The sequence below is a fragment of the Drosophila navojoa genome, chromosome 6 (assembly GCF_054131105.1).
Source record: "Drosophila navojoa isolate 15081-1374.11 chromosome 6, UAZ_NAV_1.0, whole genome shotgun sequence".
Classification (NCBI taxonomy): domain Eukaryota; kingdom Metazoa; phylum Arthropoda; class Insecta; order Diptera; family Drosophilidae; genus Drosophila; species Drosophila navojoa.
In genome coordinates this window covers 1,451,782-1,471,486 of record NC_142894.1, presented here as the reverse complement: position 1 = coordinate 1,471,486, position 19,705 = coordinate 1,451,782, and the positions used below count along the sequence as shown (strand labels likewise).

At 36.5% G+C, this 19,705-nt stretch overlaps 1 protein-coding gene across 3 annotated transcripts; it reads left to right on the top strand.

Annotated features, from left to right (window-relative positions):
- Positions 1 to 107: 107 nt before the first annotated feature.
- Positions 108 to 18,741, top strand: Ank (Ankyrin). 3 transcript variants are annotated; one of them, XM_089262900.1, is made up of 12 exons: positions 108 to 124; positions 318 to 475; positions 938 to 1,045; positions 1,583 to 2,696; positions 2,755 to 2,858; positions 7,117 to 8,064; positions 10,324 to 10,654; positions 10,723 to 10,816; positions 16,088 to 16,312; positions 16,373 to 18,132; positions 18,186 to 18,308; positions 18,401 to 18,741. In XM_089262900.1, exons 2-12 carry the CDS (start codon positions 338 to 340, stop codon positions 18,511 to 18,513), a joined length of 5,058 nt encoding a protein of 1,685 aa, XP_089119026.1. In that variant the 5' UTR covers positions 108 to 124; positions 318 to 337; the 3' UTR covers positions 18,514 to 18,741. The 3 variants fall into 3 exon arrangements, with proteins under 3 accessions (XP_089119026.1, XP_089119025.1, XP_089119027.1); XM_089262899.1 differs by having other exon boundaries at positions 318 to 493; XM_089262901.1 differs by lacking the exon at positions 108 to 124 and having other exon boundaries at positions 292 to 493; positions 16,373 to 16,491; positions 16,549 to 18,132.
- The last annotated feature ends 964 nt before the right edge of the window (positions 18,742 to 19,705 follow it).

The following is a 19,705-nucleotide window of genomic DNA, read 5'->3' as shown; positions in this document are numbered from 1 at the left end:
CTTGGTACGTCCTATAGAGACTGGTTCACTCGCACAAGAATAAGGTAGGTGCAAAAATGACGTCATACGCAATATATAAATGAATTAATTGCCTGGAAAAAAAAATAATATTAACCATACATCAGTAAGTTATGAGTACATGTATTCTTAACATAAAACTACATTATGCATCCAAACAGACGACACATTTTTAATACTGTTTGTATATACATATACATATGTGCATGTGTATGTGTCTGAAAGTAGTAAAAATTATATCTGTAATCCATACCTTTTTGTGAATAACTTAAACAAAATAGTCTGTTATATTCTTTCAGGAACAAAATTTGTTTTTAAAATGACATTAGACGAGCTGCAAAACAATATACAAACGAATATTCAGAGTAACGAAACAGAAAAAAAGCAAGAAAACGTACAAACAAATCAGAGCAGTCAGCCAATGGAAAGCGAGAAATCGGATAAAAACAATATAACGGTAAACCATAAGAATCAGGTAATTGTTTTCTTAAATATTAATTAACCATTGAAGTCGGCTGCTCTGCTATTTGAGCTACCATTCACTAATGAGATCACTCCCGCACACACATGTAAATATACACAATGGCACATATCATATTGAGGAAGCAATGTTACCAGCTGCCCCATCCCTCTGATACTTAATTGATCGCAATATTGTACAATACGTCGCGACCTTTCCGAAAATTAACATAGAATTAAAATCTCTTAAACACACACATGTGTGTGTGATGTAAAAAATTTTAACATATTTTATGGTCTATTAGATCAAGTTTAATTTCATTATATGAACATTCCTAAATATCGGTATCGGTAAATATCACATGCATTCTAAATTGCATAAATGAAATGGCGATATATTGGAATTGTTCATGACAAAAATAAAATGTTCCATATATATTTGAATTTTCCATAAATCAAGAATGATGTTACCATATCATTTCTACGAGCTGCTCGTAGTGGAGATCTGGGCAAGGTACTGGAATTTATAGATAGTGGACTTATAACGAACATAAACACGTGCAATGCGGTAAGACTTCTTGTATTTATAAAAAAAAATAAATAAATATATAAAATAACATAGTTTATCGTACTTATTCTTAGTGTTTGATAATACCTAAGATCACGGATCAAAATAGTTTCCTTTTCTACTAGCAGTTTTCTCGTAAAAATGGCATATCAACTGAATTTCACAGATCTTTGTGAAAATCGTTTTTGATGGTTTTCGCATTTTTAGAAAAATGTCTAAATTATTAAAGACCTCAGGGTTCAAAATGTATTCTATATAGAATTTATGCATTTATTATTTTAATATATATTTTGAGACCCTTAGGCAAAAATATAAATTTTTCTAATTGTTTTTTCTGATGTTTTATTAAATATTATTTTAAATAAATAAATATTTATTTAAATCATTTTAATTAATCACAAAAAGGCAGAGATTAAATCTTAAATCCATTTTTACAAAAATAGAGTTTACAGATTAACAGTTACGAACCCTATTTTGTAGAAAGCAAATTTAAGTCGCAATCTTAATATGACGTTTCTTTGATTATCGTCGACTTAGAATGGGTTAAATGCCCTGCATCTTGCGGCCAAGGATGGATTTGTGGACATATGCAACGAGCTCCTTAAACGCGGAATTTTGGTAGACAGTGCGACGAAAAAAGGAAACACTGCCTTACATATAGCTTCGTTGGCTGGCCAGCAGCAAGTGATAAAACAACTAATCCAATACAATGCGAATGTCAATGTGCAGTCACTAAACGGCTTTACACCTTTGTATATGGCTGCACAGGAGAATCATGACAGTTGTTGCCGTCTACTACTAAGTAAGGGTGCCAATCCATCTCTCGCTACTGAAGATGGCTTCACGCCTCTCGCTGTGGCAATGCAACAGGGTCACGATAAAGTGGTCGCCGTACTCCTCGAAAGCGATGTTCGTGGCAAAGTGCGTTTGCCGGCCTTACATATTGCAGCGAAAAAGAATGACGTTTATGCGGCTACATTGCTGTTAAGGCATGATAAAACCGCGGATATTGTATCCAAGTCAGGCTTTACACCACTTCACATTGCTGCCCATTATGGGAATGTGGACATTGCTAACTTGTTGCTCGAATGCGGCGCCGATGTCAACTACGCAGCAAAACATAACATAACACCGTTGCATGTTGCCTGTAAATGGGGAAAGGCAGCTGTATGCAAACTTTTGCTTGCGCAACGAGCCCAAATTGATGCCACAACTCGAGATGGACTTACACCACTGCATTGTGCGTCGCGATCCGGACATGTTGAGGTCATACAGCTTTTACTCTCTCAAAATGCTCCAATATTGTCGAAGACAAAAAATGGATTATCTGCTCTTCATATGTCAGCGCAGGGAGAACATGAAGAAGCAGCCCGTTTGCTACTCGATTACAAGGCGCCCGTTGACGAAGTGACCGTTGACTATTTGACAGCTCTCCATGTGGCCGCTCACTGCGGCCATGTGCGAGTGGCTAAATTATTGCTGGATTATGGAGCGAATCCGAACTCCCGAGCGCTTAATGGATTTACGCCCTTGCACATTGCGTGCAAGAAAAATCGCATCAAGGTGGCGGAATTGCTAATCAAACATGGCGCCAATATTCGTGCCACCACTGAGTCCGGTTTAACGCCGTTACATGTAGCCAGTTTTATGGGTAATTATACACATATTTTATCCCTGAATACAACATCTAAAAGATATACGTTTCTTAGGCTGTATGAATATTGTTATTTACTTGTTGCAACACGATGCTAGCCCCGACATGCCTACCATACGCGGCGAAACGCCTCTTCATTTGGCTTCTCGCGCAAATCAGGTTTGTCAGCCTAACACATATGTATTTATATATACCGAACTCATTAAAAATGAAGAATCAGTGTAACAGATAAAATAAGCGTTGAATGAGGTCATATCCGCCTGTGTCTCCGTATGTATGAACACTCTGATTTCATAAGATTATATCTTCTAGAAGCTGTAATTTTTTGAAGGTCCGTACATTGCTTGGGCAATTAGATTCTATTTCCAAAAATTAATAACAAGGGTATTCTTGCTATCGAATGAAAGCCTTATCTCATGAATATCTCGTTAAGTTTTGGAGCTAGAGTTCTCAAATTTTTCATATATACTTAGCTGAAGTTTATAGAACGATTTCTGTTATTTTTGGAGACCTGATCCAAATATGAACTTACTTTCTATTGATGGTCATTTGCAAGTATAGCTAATTGCGAATGAGTTTACGTTTTGATATGTGTGCATTTATAACTAATCGATTAAATTTAACTAATATAAACTAATTTTACATTTATTCGTAATACATATCGAAATATTGACATACAAAGCCCAACAAGTGCCAAAATTCTGTTTTGAGCATTCATTCGACACGTAATTTTCGATTCTGATTAAAACTAAAAAAATTTGAATCAAATAAATAACATTGTAAAAATGTGACAATTTCTAATAATTTAAAATTATTCGTAATAATTTGTCACTTAAGGTTTCGCTAAAATCTCAGGCTGTTCATTTAAAAAGCTATTTACGTTTTTTGTAGCCCGCGAACCTCTTGGTTTTTTGTGATTATCTTGAAAACTAACATTTGCCTAACATCAGATTTAGCACCAATTCTAGAGCTAATCAAGAGCTATAATATTCACTATTCGTCAAAATAAAAAAATGTTGTGGCATTCGTTTTTATTAACTCAAATATGTACGATGTCACATTCGCCACTAGAGAATTGCCCATATATTGTTTGATCTGGACTGAGCTGTTTATCAAATTTTTTATATAACTCATCCGATAAATTTTTATCGAGAATAATAAAAAAATTGGTATTGTCTTCTTAGCATAATTGAGCACTTTTAGACCTGGAGACTTCAGATTTACTGTTTATTAATATATTGAATTCAAACATTTTGTAATCTACAGATTTTGAATACCACGTCCCTTTTTCCCCCAATTCGTTAAAAACGTATTTCAAGTACCAGAGACTTGTCCTTCGGAATATACACACATTTAAACATAATGGTTACGTTCTGAAATTTCCATTAAGATTTCCCGTCTACGAAAGAAATTATTAAACTAACAAGTAAGAAAGCTCTAGTCGGTACTGCTCGACTGCGAGATCTCCTACCCTACAAGCAACTGATATTTCAATAATAATTAGCAAACACACACACACGCACACACACACACACACACACACACACACACACACACACACGCATACAAACAAATACACGCAAACACATACACATACATACAAAAACCGAAATTGTCTAAAATGCATCTTAATATCAATTTTAAATTTGGAGACTAGCTTGAAAGATGTAGGAGATATAATTTTATAAGTGATCTTCGATAAGGTTTTTTTATCGATTAAAATGTATCGGAACGAGTTATCGTTTTTTAGTGATAAACTCGATATGCGCGCGCTATATACGGAAATTGAAGTCTCTAGCTCTGAGATCGACGCGTTCGTACATACGGACGGACGGACGGACAGACAGACGGACAGGGCCAAATCGACTCAGCTTGTCGCCCTGATCAAGAATATATTTACCTTGTGGGGTTTGCCACGCCTCCTCCTGCCTGTTACATACATTTAACAAAACCATTATACCCTGATTTCCCATTTTCAATGGGTTCAGGGTATAATTAATACTCATAAAATTGCCCACAGAGTTGCTGCTTACTGCGCAGTTAGCAGAGCGCGAGCTTATGCGTCGTGTGGATGAATGTGTGCATAAAATAAATGTAGGATGATTAGAATATCAGATTGGAGGACTCAGGATATCTCCTAGTCGAGCCGGCTCGACTAGAACCTTCTTACTTATTATACCTTGAACCCATTGAAAATGGAAAATAATAGTTTTCTTGAAATGTATTTAACAGGCAGAAGAAGGCGTGGCAGACCCCACAAAGTGTATATATTCTTAATCAGAGCGACGAGTTGAGTCGACATAGCCCTGTCCGTCCGACCGTCTGTTCATATGTTTGAACGCGTTAAAGATATAAGACCTAGAGACTTAAACTTTTTTTTCGGATGTCCGTATATTTAGCGCAGATATCACAAAAAATCTATAACTCATCCCGTTATTTTTTTATCGGTCAAAATCCTTATCGAAAATCAGCTAAAAAAAATTATATCTGCCACATATTTAAAGCTAGAGTCTCCAAATTTTAAAAATATATTAAGTTCCCATAGTAAGCCCCCACTCAGCATGTTTGTGCGTACATGCGTATGTATGTGTGTATTTCTTGTGTAAACAAGAAGTAAAGAATTATTGAAATATCAGTTGCTCGAAGGGTTCAGGGGATCTCGTAGTCGAGCAGTATCGACTAGAGCCTTCTTACTTGTTATACCCTGAACCAATAGAAAACGGGAAATCAGGGTAAAATTTGTTTTTTTAAATGTATGCAACAGGCAAAGGGATGCGATTTTATCGTTTAGTCCGTATGCTTGAACGCATTGATGTCGGAGGATATAAAACTAGCTAATTTGATATGTAGATAATAATATAATAATAACACTAAAATGTGTAAACATATATTTCAAAGCACAAGTCTCTAATGTTTGAAATACGCTTTTTAAAAGCTTAGCGGCAAGGGGGTGTATATAGAGGGTGGGGGCTAATTACAGCAAAAATCGAAATTCTATAAATCATATGTACTTTTTTATTACATTCAAGTTTCATAAAGATTGTTCCACTACAAGACGATTTATTCAACAAATAATGTCCCATAGTATAGATGCAGCGCAGCCCAAGCTCGGTCGCTGCTAACTGCGCAGTTAGAAGAACTCGTTATTTTGCGCGAGTGTGGATGCATATGTACATACAGTGGCTCACACCTTATTTCGTGCAGCCACATAGTAAAACTTTGAAACCGTATTCCCGCTAAACCAGTAAAGATATCCAAAAAAATTAAATGAGGTATTATTTATTGGTTATTCATCATGTATTAACGATTTTAATTATTTTTCTATTATAATTAATAAGATTACAAACTAAAGAAAAGTAAAAAAACAGCCCTTTTCCATGTCACAGCTTATTTCGTGCACTTCACTTTCAATGACTTTATTGCCCAAAAATTCTTTAATTAGGATAATTTTTTAACTCATTTTTATTTAATCACCTCTTTGAATCGTGATTCAATCGAGTTTACTCATTTTCGGGTGATTCTGCTAGAGATTTTTGGCCAATTCTCCAACGGGGCTGTTTTGAGATCATTTTTATTAAACCATTGACCATTTCCGAATGGCCACGCCCAATTTCGCCCACAAATTTTCTATAACGTTCAGCTATGACCACTGGGCCAGCGGATTTACCATATTTGGACTGTTCCAGATCAGCCAGGGCCAGTCAATACCCGGTTTATTGTTTTGGTCATTTGCCTGATGCAATCGGGATCGCCCTTCTAGACCCAGTTCTGCATTTTGGAGCAAATTCATCTTCAAAAAGGATAGGTACATGTTATTGTACCAATCAATGAAAACTAAGTATCCAACTCCCAAACCCGACTTGCAGGCCCAACCATGCAACAGCCACTGCCATAGGTCATATTTGGTTTTAGGTGCTGATCTTGGAGCTCAGTATTTGGTGGGCGCCAGGCATATTGCTTCCAGTCCGACCCATATATATGCACATGAGTCGAAGTTTAATATATTTGCGTCGGATGGGTTCCAATGTGATTGCCGCTGTGACATGGAAAAGGGCTGTTTTTTTAATTTTCTTTAGTTTTTAATCTTATTAATTATAAAAGAAAAATAATTAAAATCGTTAATACATAATGAATAACCAATAAATAAGACCTCATTTAAATTTTTTGGATATCTTTACTGGTTTAGCGGGAATACGGTTTCAAAGCTTTACTATGCTGCTTCACGAAATAAGGTGTGAGCCACTGTATATATATGTGCAACTCGACTAATTGTTTAATTTCATTGAAATAATACAATCACTGTAAGCGCATACATTTAAAAACACAGATCAATCGTAGTTCAGGGGATTTTCTAGTCCGGCACCGCGACTAGAGTTTTCTTACTTGCTAATATTCATGTGAAACCTGTCTTTTTTAGACCGATATTATTCGAATATTGCTTCGAAATGGAGCGCAAGTGGATGCCGTTGCTCGCGAGGGCCAAACGCCGCTGCACGTAGCCGCTCGTCTGGGCAATATTGATATTATAATGCTCATGTTGCAGCATGGTGCACAGGTAAATGCTTGCACTAAGGATATGTATACTGCCTTGCATATTGCTGCGAAGGAGGGCCAGGAAGAAGTATGCCAGTTACTAATTGAACATGGGGCACAGTTAGAGTCTGAAACAAAAAAAGGATTCACCCCACTACATCTGGCTAGCAAGTATGGTAAGGCTAAGGTAGCCGCATTGTTGATTAAAAAGGGAGCCATCATTGATTGTCGAGGTAAAAACGATGTAACACCTTTGCATGTTGCCACTCATTATGATCACCAGCCGGTGGTGTTACTGCTACTAGAGAAAGGCGCTTCTGCCCAAATAAGCGCACGCAATGGCCATAGTGCCCTTCATATCGCTGCTAAAAAAAATAGCCTAGAGACAGCACAGGAACTCTTGCAGCATGGTGCCGATGTTAACGCAACAAGTAAATCGGGATTTTCACCGGTTCATTTGGCTGCACAGGAGGGACACGTTGATATGGTTCAATTGCTGCTGGAACAGCGTGCCAATGCCAACGTTTCAGCGAAAAATGGTTTGACCCCATTGCATTTGGCTGCTCAGGAGGGGCACGTGCAGGTGTCACACATCTTGCTCAATTACGGAGCCAATATTTCAGAGCGCACCAAAGCTGGCTATACGCCACTTCACATTGCAGCTCACTATAACCAAATAAATGAAATAAAATTTCTTCTCGAAAACGATGCGAATATTGAAATGACAACAAATGTTGGTTATACTCCCCTTCATCAGGCCGCACAACAAGGTCATACAATGGTAATCAATCTACTCCTTCGACACCAAGCAAACCCCGATGCGCTAACAAATGTAAGTAACATTTTCTAAAGATTAGATATTAAGGAATTCAGTTCTTCACAATTTTTAAACTCGTTAACGACGTTGTCCTACCCTAAAAAACTTGAATAATTTATACATGTTGATGTCATCAGGCAATCAATTTTTAAGATTTTTGTCGTGACAAATCGTAAATAACATACATGTGTTGAACAAATTAATTGACAGCTTAAGCTATTGAATTAAATTTTGGTACATAGTGTAGTAAGTATCTATGTCCATTTAAAGTTAAAACGTATAAAAAAAAGTATAATTAAACTACTGTTCCCTGTTCTTTTGTAAAATAGCTAGATTTATAGATAATAGCATTTTGAAAATTTATATAGCTAATCTGGCAACACTGCCAAAGCGTGAGCCGATTTAGCCCTGTCCGTATGTTTGAGTGCGTCGAAGATATATGAGATATTACGCGCAAATTGAGTTTTGTTTCCAAAAACTAAATTTCTTTTTAAATGTCCGTATGTATAGCGCACATTTCGAGTTTATCGCTAATAATTGAAAATTCATCCCGTTTTTTTGGCTATCGATTAAAAACCTTATCGAAAATCAGTTATAAAACTATATCTCCTACATCGTTAATATATATTAGATTTATGTATTATATAATTTCGATGTATGTATTATATAATTTCGATTTTGGTTAAAATTGACCACCCCTTGAGCTTAGGCCAATGCATGAATGTTCATACTATAATCATAATCTGAGTGTTTCATGAAGATAGTCCAAAAGGGCTAAAGGGTTCAAAAAAAAAAAAAAGAAAAAAGTTCAGGGGATCTCGTAGTCAAGCAGTCTCGACTAGAGCTTTCTTACTTGTTTGTTTTTTACCTATGGGCGCGAACACTGTGCACTGCAATCCATGAGCTCTTATACGTGCATGCCTATGTATGTGAGTTTCTTGTGTAAGCAGAAAGGCGCGAAGAATTATTGAATAATAAGCGACAGAAAAATATTTTGGTTTGTTAATTTTCTTTTTACATAAATTTCTAACAACTATAACGGTGGACAAAAGTATTTTGAAAACTTAAAAACTTAAAGGGAACGTTGCCCACTATATTTTTAGGAGAGAACAAAGATTATGAGCCTTAAGGGACCAAACTGATACATTAATAACATAACTCATTATTTCTATTATTATTTGCATGGCAGACTCGCATTCTTTGGGTGGACAAAAGTATTTTGACATTCCTTTTCATATTAATTTTCGGAAATTCGCTTGCTTTTTTTGTGAAATCCCTTACAAGCCTTTAAAATTTACTGAAGGTGAATTATATCAAAATTGTATAAAATGCATCTGAATATATATTTAAAATTTCCAGCTTAACAGTTATAATTAAATTACTGATTTTCGATAAGGTTTTTAATCGATAAAAAAATAATTGGATGATTTCTCGATTTTTGGAGTTAAACTCAATATCCGCGCTATAAAAACGTAAATTTCAAAAATTTGAAGCCACTAGCTATTATTTCTTCTGAGATCGCCGCGTTCATACATACGGACAAACGAACGGACGGACCTACGGACAGACGGACAGGGCCAAATCGACTCAGCTTGTCGCCCTGATTAAGAATATATACTTTGTGGGGTCTGCCATGCCTCTTTCTGTCTATTACATACATTTCAACAAAATCATTATACCCTGATTTCCCATTTTCAATGGGTTCAAGATATCAAAAGGCACGCAAAATAAATATGCTCTTTTACATTTGAAATAACAATCTATAGCATTCAGCTTCGTTCCGTACAATCATTTTAAGTAAACATTTCTTTCTATTTTTAAATAAAGTCTTTTTATATACCATATATACACTGATATGCATGTCTACAGAGTCTAAAGAGAAAATCAAAAGTTGGTTAAATAAATATCTTGATCCGGTACTCTCTGCCTGTGAATTACGCGATCTCATATTCTTACTAAACTATAAATATAGATGCATGACGGTCTCTCTCTCGCTCTTTCTCTCATTGCTTTCTTACTCTGTGAGTATGACGTGTGCAAGATAATAATATTGAATTTTGGGATTTGTCATGCCAAGGCGCTCTCTTGTATGGAAATTGGGGCGTAGTTTGAAAAATGCCAATCAGTTCCACATAATTCCCTAACTTGTTAACTTAAAAATATAGTTGTCAGCAAGGAAGTTTTTCACAAAAGCTCAAAAATTAATTCGTAGTGTTATTCAGTACTAATTATTCCATATAAATAGCTTTCCTTTTCCACTTATTTGATTTCCAGAATGGGCAAACAGCTCTTAATATCGCTCATAACTTGGGCTACGTAACCGCCGTTGAGACACTTAAAATTGTAACGGAAAAATCCTTAATTAGTACCACAACCGGAATTCTTGAGGAAAAATACAAGGTTGTCGTACCAGAATTTATGCACGAAACGCTACTTTCTGATTCCGACGACGAAGGCGGAGACGAAGTGTTGGATCACAATCAATACAAATACATGGCGACCGACGAATTAAAAGCTACCAATGATCATGATAACCATAACTTTGACACAACTGATCCAGAGAACGATCAATTGGATGGACTAATCGGTCGAAATATTGAAAAAGGTTTTTCAAAAATAAGAGCATATTTATATTATTATTTTTATATTAATTAGTAAAAATGTTCTTTACAGAATTAACCAGAACAAATGAAACAATTTTAAATATATCTCCAATGCAACGACAGATCGATAATGTGGCTATAGTTCGGCCGCCAATTCATCTGGGGTATGTACACAGTGTCCATAGTAAATTATGTGTGTTTATACACTGCGCGTCATTAGGTTAGCGCCCCCCTTTACACTCAACCTCAAAGCTAAATAAAATCTAAACCATCAGAGCTCCATCTTTGAAATTTTTTTATATTATACTCCATTTATTTCTCTTTAAAATACAAAAAGAATGGCTACTGTAACAATAAGGATTATTTTTTAATAATTTTTTTTGTAAAATGTACAAAAAATATGTAACAAAAATTTGGTCATCAGATTAGCGCCCCCTGCATTAAATTTAATTTATTTAAGCTAATGACCAAAAATAACACCGGTATTTTAAGCTATTGTTATTTTTAAGTAATATTAGTAATGCGTAGTGCCGCCATTGTTTAAAATTACTTCAAAAATTCGATTAGGAATGGAATTATAAAGTTGTTCAATATAATTCAAGGATATGGTTGACCAAGCGTGTTCAATACCTTTGATTAACTCTGTCCTTGTACTATATTGCCTTCCGAACTCATATACTTTCCTGACCAACCATCCCCAGACGTTTTCGATGATATTAAGGTCGGGTGAGTATGGTGGCCACTCCATGAGATCAACTTTTTGGCCCTGGATCCAGGACTTCACGGATCGGGCGGTGTGAATTGGGGCATTATCGTGCTGGAAAGTCCACTGCACGTTTCGAAAAATGTTTTGGAAATGTGGAAAAGCAGTTTTTAAAGCGATGTTATAGTCCTGTGCGTTCATACGAAAATTGAAGCTTGCATGTGCCGTAGTAAGATATTGCTCCCCAGACCATAACCCCCCCCCCCCCCCCACCCGGCTGTGTAACCGGTCCAAGTGATGTTCTTCTTTGCGTAGGTCATGGAAATAATAATTATAGCCATCAGGTCCTTCCAAATTAAATTTTTTTTCATCTGAAAAAACAACATACTGCCATTGGGTAGACCACGTCATGTGCGCTCTGGCAAAACTAATGCGCATTTCTTTTCTCAGCATATTGAGTGGTGCTTTTTTTTTTTAATTTCAGTCTCTTTATGTTATTAGCTTTCTTAATTACTCTTTGGACCGTTGATAAGCTCGCCTTAACACCGGTTTTTTCCCTAATCTTAGTGGTTGAGTCATGGGAATTCGAAGCTTCCCGAACTATTGCTCTTCTATCTGCTTGTGAAATCACTTGATTATTGCCGCCTTTATAGTTTTTTCCATAGTTTTCCTTATTTTTAAGAAAATCGCCAATTGTTTTCCTGTGTCTTCCTGTTTTTTCAGCAATTTTATGGAAGGATAATCCATAATCAAAGTATGCCTCAATCTTTGACTTTTCATCAAAAGATAAAACTGTTTTTTTTACCCATACTGTACATTTATTTAAAGATATTGAATACTTCCCAAAAAATTTGGTGACTGTACTTGGCAAAATAAGCAAGATAACTAAAATTGCATTTGGGGGCGCTAATCTGATGACGCAAAATAAGTGCACGCATTCTTTGCGAAAATAAAGAAGAATAGAAAATAAAATATAACGGTTCTTCTCTCGCGCTTGATTTTATTATGAGAGACATCTCATATGTTGACAACAAAATCAAAAGAAAAACTACGAAGTTGCGTGCAATAGGAAAAGAGAAAAAAGCAAAAGAAGATGAGTGTGAAGGGGGGCGCTAACCTGATGACGCGCAGTGTATATACTCGTCAATGCACCATTTTTAAAATGAATAATTTCCAAAAATTTAAAAATCTTTAGTTTTAAAATTCGATATAATAAATTAGGCTGATATCAGAGTGGCCGCGATAAGCGATGCGATGCTATAAGCGATAATTGTCGCAGCGATCTGCAGAGCAATAACATGACAATGAAAGAAATATTGCGAGTATTCTAATTGTATTCATTGCGAGTGTTCAAATTATAGTCTCAGTCACTATGTTTTCACGAGAAAAAAAGGATCTATTCACTAAATGAAAACAGTTTTAAAAGAGAGTTTCATTGCTTATATCAAAATTTAGGACTGCATCCAGGCAAATTTTTAAACTGTACACGAATGTCCAATATTTTTGATTATTAAGAGCAAATACATACATACCAAGTAAGAACGTTGCAGTCAGGCGTCCGACTGCGGAATACTCATTCACATCCCTTCAGCAATTTAGTAGCTTTGTTTAGCCCTAATACTGTAGAAAAGTTGTTCAGTTTTCCCGATTTGTCACGCCCCTACTGGGCGTAGACACATCATCTTAGAACGAGTTAACTGCGAAATCTGAATGCTTACGCTCAAAAAATGTGATAAGGGTATTTTTCTATGTCATGCCCTTAACAATCCAAATATAAAGCTTCTAGCTATTACACTTAGGACATATAAACTTATGTGGCTTGCCACGCCCCCTGTAAGCGGACATATATCCGTGGAAGCTTTTTGGGTTTGGGTGGTCACCCGTGTATATATACATACAATTTGAGATCTCTAGCATCAAGAGTGTCCAAATTATAGCAGAATTTAAAAAAATCACTCTAGCTTCAGGTCAGATTTGCCACGCCCCTAGTAGGCGTAGACATATAATATAATATTGAAAATGGGAAATCAGGGTATACCCTGGTTTTGTTAAAATGCGCGGATGTCGAGCTTAGCTTTAAAAATCGATAACTATTCCCGATATTTTATTATCGGTTAAAAACTTTATCAATCAAGGCAGATGCCACTGTAGCTAATTGTGAATGATTTTTGATTTTTTCAAATTTGTCAATTATTCAATAGAATATGTAGATCATATGGTGAAAGTTTCATTAAATTCGGCCAAGTCAATCGAAACAAAATGTTTGGTCAATTAATAAACGCATGTGCAGCAGCTACAACAGTTTTCCTATACGTTTACACACATACATTCAAACTTCTAGTACATTCTTAGAATCACATCAGCAGTTAGATTTGGTTTAGACTTGCCCGATGACGTTGCAGCAGTGAATCTATTTCAGTTTTGCCATTGCAGTTTCGAACAGTGAGGTGGCGTCGTGATAAAAGACGTGGCGCTCGATCGGGATCAAATCAAGGGCGCGTCATAATTTTTTTTTAATTGTTTGAATATTTTTAATTTAATAAGCTTTATCTTTCTTTTATATTTTTATATAAATCGAAATTGAAATTTTAAATATACTATATTTGAGTTTTTATTAGTTTGGTTATTCTTGCACATTCTTAAAGTCACATCAGCAGTTAGTTTGGTTTAGATTTGCTAGATGGCGCTGCAGCAGTGAATCTATTGAATATATGAGGTAGCGTGGTGATAAAAGGCGTAATGCTCGATCGGAAAGTCTCCGGCTCAAATCCAGGGCGTGGCGTAGTTTTTATACCCTGAACCCATTGAAAATGGGAAATCAGGGTATAATGGTTTTGTTGAAATGTATGTAACAGGCAGAAGGAGGCGTGGTAGACCCCACAAAGTGTATATATTCTTGATCAGGGCGATGAGCTGAGTCGATTTAGCCCTGTCCGTCTGTCTGTACGTCCGTCCGTCCGTCCGTCTGTCCGTATGTTTGAACGCGTCGATTTTAGAAGATATAAGAGCTAGAGACTTCAACTTTTTTTTTAAATGTCCGTATATATCACGCGCATATTGAGCTTATCACTAAAAAACGATAACTCATTGCGATACTTTTTTATCGATAAAAAACCTTATCGAAGATCACTAAATTATATCTCCTACATCTTTCAAGTTAGAGTCTCCAAATTTAAAATGTATATTAAGATGAACTTTATACAATTTCGGTTTTTGTTAAAATTTACCCACCACCCCTAAATCCACCCCCTCACCCTCATCTTTGTAAAAGTCGCATATCAAATACTAGAGACTTGTGCTTCGGTATACACATTCATTTAAACATTATGATTACGTTCTGAAAGTTTCATTACGATCGTACGTCTAGAAATTAAATTATTCCACAAATAAGTTCTCATTATATTGCCAACATTGCAACGCAACCAAAGCGCAAACGCCTGTATATGCGTGTGTGTGGGGGTATGCGTGTATTTTTTGTATGTGTATGTGTGTATTTGTCTGTATGCGTGTGTGTGTGCTAACTATTATTGAAATATCAGTTGCTTGTAGGGTTCAGGGGATCTCGTAGTCGAGCAGTCTCGACTAGAGCTTTCTTACTTGTTTTTTAATTGTTTAAAAATTTATATATATTTCATTAAATTAGTTTTCTATTACTTTTTATTTTATATTTTTAAATACATCGAAATTGAAATGTTAACCATACTAAATGTGCGTTTTTATTAGTTTGGTTCAGAGTAGTATCTAGTCGAGCGCTCTCGACTAGTTTGCTTACTTGTTTTTTCATTAATCCTTTTAGAATCATAGCATTGGCTTACGTACAATTTCAGCGTTCTAGCCGTAAAACTTTTGGAGATACAGTTTTATCCGATTTTGCATGCCCCTAATGGGTGTAGATATATCCGCCATAGCTCGGGATCTTGGGTGGTCGACACGGAACCACATTCCAAATTTGAGCTTTCTCTTAAACTAATATGATTTCTGGCGATCGGAAAATTCACTTTCCGATTTGCCACGCTTGTAGTGGGCGGATTGAGAAAATTTTAACATTTTATGAATCGGAGATATACACGAGCATGTGTTCCAAATTTCGAGTGTCTAGCTTCAATAGCGCCGAAAAAAACGATTTAGATTCGCTTTCCTGCAACTCGCTTTACTTTTGCTATCTTCTCGTTTCTCTTGCACTCTTAAGTATTGTAAGCGAGTACATATAAATCAGACCATTCAGAGCACATTGTTGCATCGCTTATGGCGGCCACTCTGACATTAGCCTTAGAAGTTTTTAGATCTTAAAATAAAAAGGTTAAGGTTTTGGCTTAAGGTATAAATCTTTAGCCAAAATTAACTCAGAGCAGGCAAATTTATTTATAATTGTACTCCTTCACGAAAGTAAAATGAGTACATTGGTTTTATGCAATGTCCATCTTGCTGTCCGTCCGTCTGTCCGTATGAAAGCAGTTTCTTTCGGCGCTATTGAAGCTAGATACTTGAAATTTGGAACACATGCTCGTGTATATCTCCGATTTATATTATTAGAATTTTCCCGATCCTCCCACTAGGCGCGTGGCAAATCGAGAAAAACTGGGTTTCTTACAGTATTAGATTATGATACGTTCAGGGCATCTCCTAGTCGAGCAGACTTGACTAGAGTCTTCTTACTTGTATTCTACATCAACTTGTTTATTTACACGTTGAAAACTGCGCACTACGCTCGAGCTTTGTTTATGTTTTGCAGATTTCTTGTGTCCTTTTTGGTAGATGCGCGTGGGGGTTCAATGCGCGGTTGCCGGCACAGTGGAGTTCGGATAATTGTGCCACCCAAGGCGTGTTCGGAGCCAACGCGTATTACCTGCCGCTATGTCAAGCCGCAGCGGGTGGCCAATCCGCCGCCATTGATGGAGGGTGAAGCCTTGGTTAGTCGCATATTGGAAATGTCACCAGTAGAAGGAAAGTTTTTAAGGTACTTAAATTAGGTTTTAGTTGGTATTTAAAATATAATGTATTATATTAAATTTTGAAGCCCGATTGTATTGGAAGTGCCGCACTTTGGATCGCTGCGCGGCAAAGAGCGTGAGATAATCATTTTGAGATCGGACAATGGTGAAAGCTGGCGCGAACATAGTGTCTATGAAGACGAAAGTAATTTACTCGAAGCCTTAAAAGAATCGATGGCAGTTGATGTAAATCCATTGGAAGATTTACACACCAGTCGTATTATAAGAATCGTCACTCGAAATGTGCCACATTTTTTTGCGGTGGTATCTCGCGTTCGACAGGAGGTTCACGCAATTGGACCAGATGGTGGCACTGTATCATCTATAGCTGTACCTCAGGTACAGTCCATATTTCCGCCTCATGCATTAACGAAGAAGATTCGAGTCGGTCTACAGGCACAGCCAGTAGACTTGATTGGTTGCTCCAAGCTACTAGGTCAGGGCGTTGCAGTGTCTCCTGTCGTTACCGTCGAGCCACGACGGCGAAAATTTCACAAGGCCATCACATTAAGCATTCCGGCGCCAACAACTTGCAATCAAGGCATGGTCAATACACCATATAACGCCACGAATGGAAACGTAAATGCCCCTACTCTGCGACTGTTGTGCTCTATAACAGGTGGACAAAGTCGTGCTGTATGGGAGGATGTCACTGGTTCGACGCCTTTGGCATTTGTAAAGGATAGCGTTAGCTTTACAACAACGGTATCTGCACGTTTTTGGCTAATGGATTGTCGCAATATTGCGGACGCTGGTCGCATGGCAACTGAACTTTATACGTATATGGCACAGGTACCGTTTATGGTAAAATTTGTGGTATTTGCTAAAAAAATATCCGCAACGGAAGCAAAATTATCTGTCTTTTGTATGACCGATGATAAAGAGGATAAGACGCTCGAACAGCAAGAGTATTTTACTGAAGTAGCAAAGAGTCGTGATGTTGAGGTATTGCAAGATCAAAATATTTACGTCGAATTTGTGGGAAATCTGGTGCCGGTTTTAAAATCGGGCGAACAATTGAAAACAAAGTTTCAAGCGTTTCGTGAAAACCGCCTATCTTTCATAGTATATATTAAGGATCAAGAACAACCAAACGCACGTATTTCCTTTATGAGCGAGCCGAAAGTAACGTCAGGTGAGATGCCATTGCGGCCAATTTGTTCACTGAATGTATCACTTGAATCGCAAAAATTAAATCGAGATAAACTAGATCAGAATGGCATCAATACTCATGGAAATAATAATATGGATCATGACCTTAACTACAAAGATTTAATCAATACCGAAATAAAATCTAATAGAGAATCAATAGAGAATTCAAATAAAAATCCGATTAGTTTTTCTATAAAAGATGAAATACAGCGTGCCGATATCCGTTTATCAGATATTTCGAATCTGCTTGGTAGTGATTGGCCGCGCCTTGCTGAAGAGTTGGATGTACCCGAGGCAGACATCAACCTAGTTAAGACTGAGTACGCTGATCAACCTGTTGCACAACAGGGCTTGGTCATGCTGCGTCTATGGCTAAAGCAAGAGGACAATCACGCTACTGGTAATGCTATGTCGCAGGCTTTAAATAAAATCGGACGAGAAGACATTGTTGAAAAGTGCATCTTTAACCTAGAGCTTGTCACAGATCAACTGGAGCGTGGCTTAGCTACGGCGAGAATGCAGCATGACCACACTTTAATGGAAAATCTAGCTGATGGTCTTAATGAAACATTGAACATTGAGCAGCAAAGTAACGAAGAGGAATTGTGTCAAAGCAACGAACAATCTAATAATGGTAAGGCAACAAAAAAAATTAAAATATTTAAAATTATATTTATGATATTTTAGATAAGTGTTGTTCCACGCCTCCCTCAACGCCAATAGAAATCAACGTCGACCCGCAGGAATATCAGAATAATATTAGTACGTCGATTCCTGAAATGATGCAAAAAATTATTGAACAACCAAGAGGTAAAGGATACAAATCTGAGAAATTTATAATTTATTACATGTATACAAATTATTTATTTTTATTATATATATTTCAATTTATTTAAATTTAGTAAATGAAGTAGAAAGCGATTTTACTAAACGCGAGAAAAACGAGAAGGATAGTGAAAAGATTCCCCAACCATCTGAAGGAAAACTTTTACAGACCCTGGCAGAGAAATATTAGGAGCCAGCACTTGATTCCTCGTGGGAGAGTGATTTAAATGTTTTTCGTGCGGAAAATAATATTAAAACGAAGATTACAAAAAAAATCCAGAGATGCAATAACAGAAGTTTGAAGTGTCTGCAACCAGTTTTTAAATTATGTTATAATTTATTTATTTATGTATGTATTTGACAACAGTAACTTTTTACGTTTCATCAGAATTGTTAATACAATATATATTTCTTTCAATTAGAATTATTATTTTATTGGTTTAATAACGCTAAATAACGACAATTACAATTGGTTGGTTGTCTAGCAATATTTAAAAATGTGTAATGTATTTGTCATCTATTTGTTTTTACATAACACCCATTAAATATTTTTAACTCAGCAAAGAAATGGATCTTAAGTTTATTTGAGTATCAATGCGCAATGTGGTATTCTGAAAGTAAAATTAGTCAACTATAATTAAAGTAAAAATTTTAAAACCATATATCAATACAGAAACGCAATAGCTACCTGTTAATGCTATGCAAGAAGATGGAATATAAGTGAGCGACCGGTTGTGATGATCGACGAATACTACTTTTAAGTTGAACGATAAGTATGCTTCCAACATTCTCACAATTCTAAGTTGTGGTAGGCACACGTCAATGCATATACACACACGCAGGTGTAAAGGCATACACAGGCATACAAATGCTTCTACAAGTGATATCCCATAATTGTTAGCTTCACATGAAAATGGAAAATCAGGGTATAATAATTTTGTTAAAAGTATGTAACAGGCAGAACGAGGCGTGGCGGAACCCACTAAGAACATATATTCTTGATCAGGGCGACGAGCTGAATCGAGTTGGTCCTGTCCGCCCGTTCGTCCGTATGTATGCACGCGTCGATCTCAGAAGCTAGAGACTTGAAGTTTTTTTCCTGGTTCCGTGTATATCACTCGCATATCGAGTTTATCACTAAAAATCGATAGCTACTCCCTATATTTTATTAGGGGTTTTACCTTTTGAAAGCTAGTTATTTAATTATATCTTCTACACGATCGTATGTCTTGAAATTAAATTATTCAACAAATAAATTCGTATTATATTGCCCACACTGCACCGCAGCCCAAAAAGTTTAGGTACACTACGGAAAAACGGCAACACTTCAAGTTGAGTGTCAGAGATAAACGCCAAATCCTGCCCTAATAACATCCCTAATA

Excerpts from the sequence above, each read along its gene's own strand:
- Ank (XM_089262899.1), top strand. The coding sequence starts at position 338 with ATGACATTAGACGAGCTGCAAAACAATATACAAACGAATATTCAGAGT. Across the intron at positions 8,065-10,323 it reads ACCCCGATGCGCTAACAAAT|AATGGGCAAACAGCTCTTAA; the intron begins GTAAGTAACATT and ends TTTGATTTCCAG. Across the intron at positions 18,133-18,185 it reads CAACGAACAATCTAATAATG|ATAAGTGTTGTTCCACGCCT; the intron begins GTAAGGCAACAA and ends ATGATATTTTAG.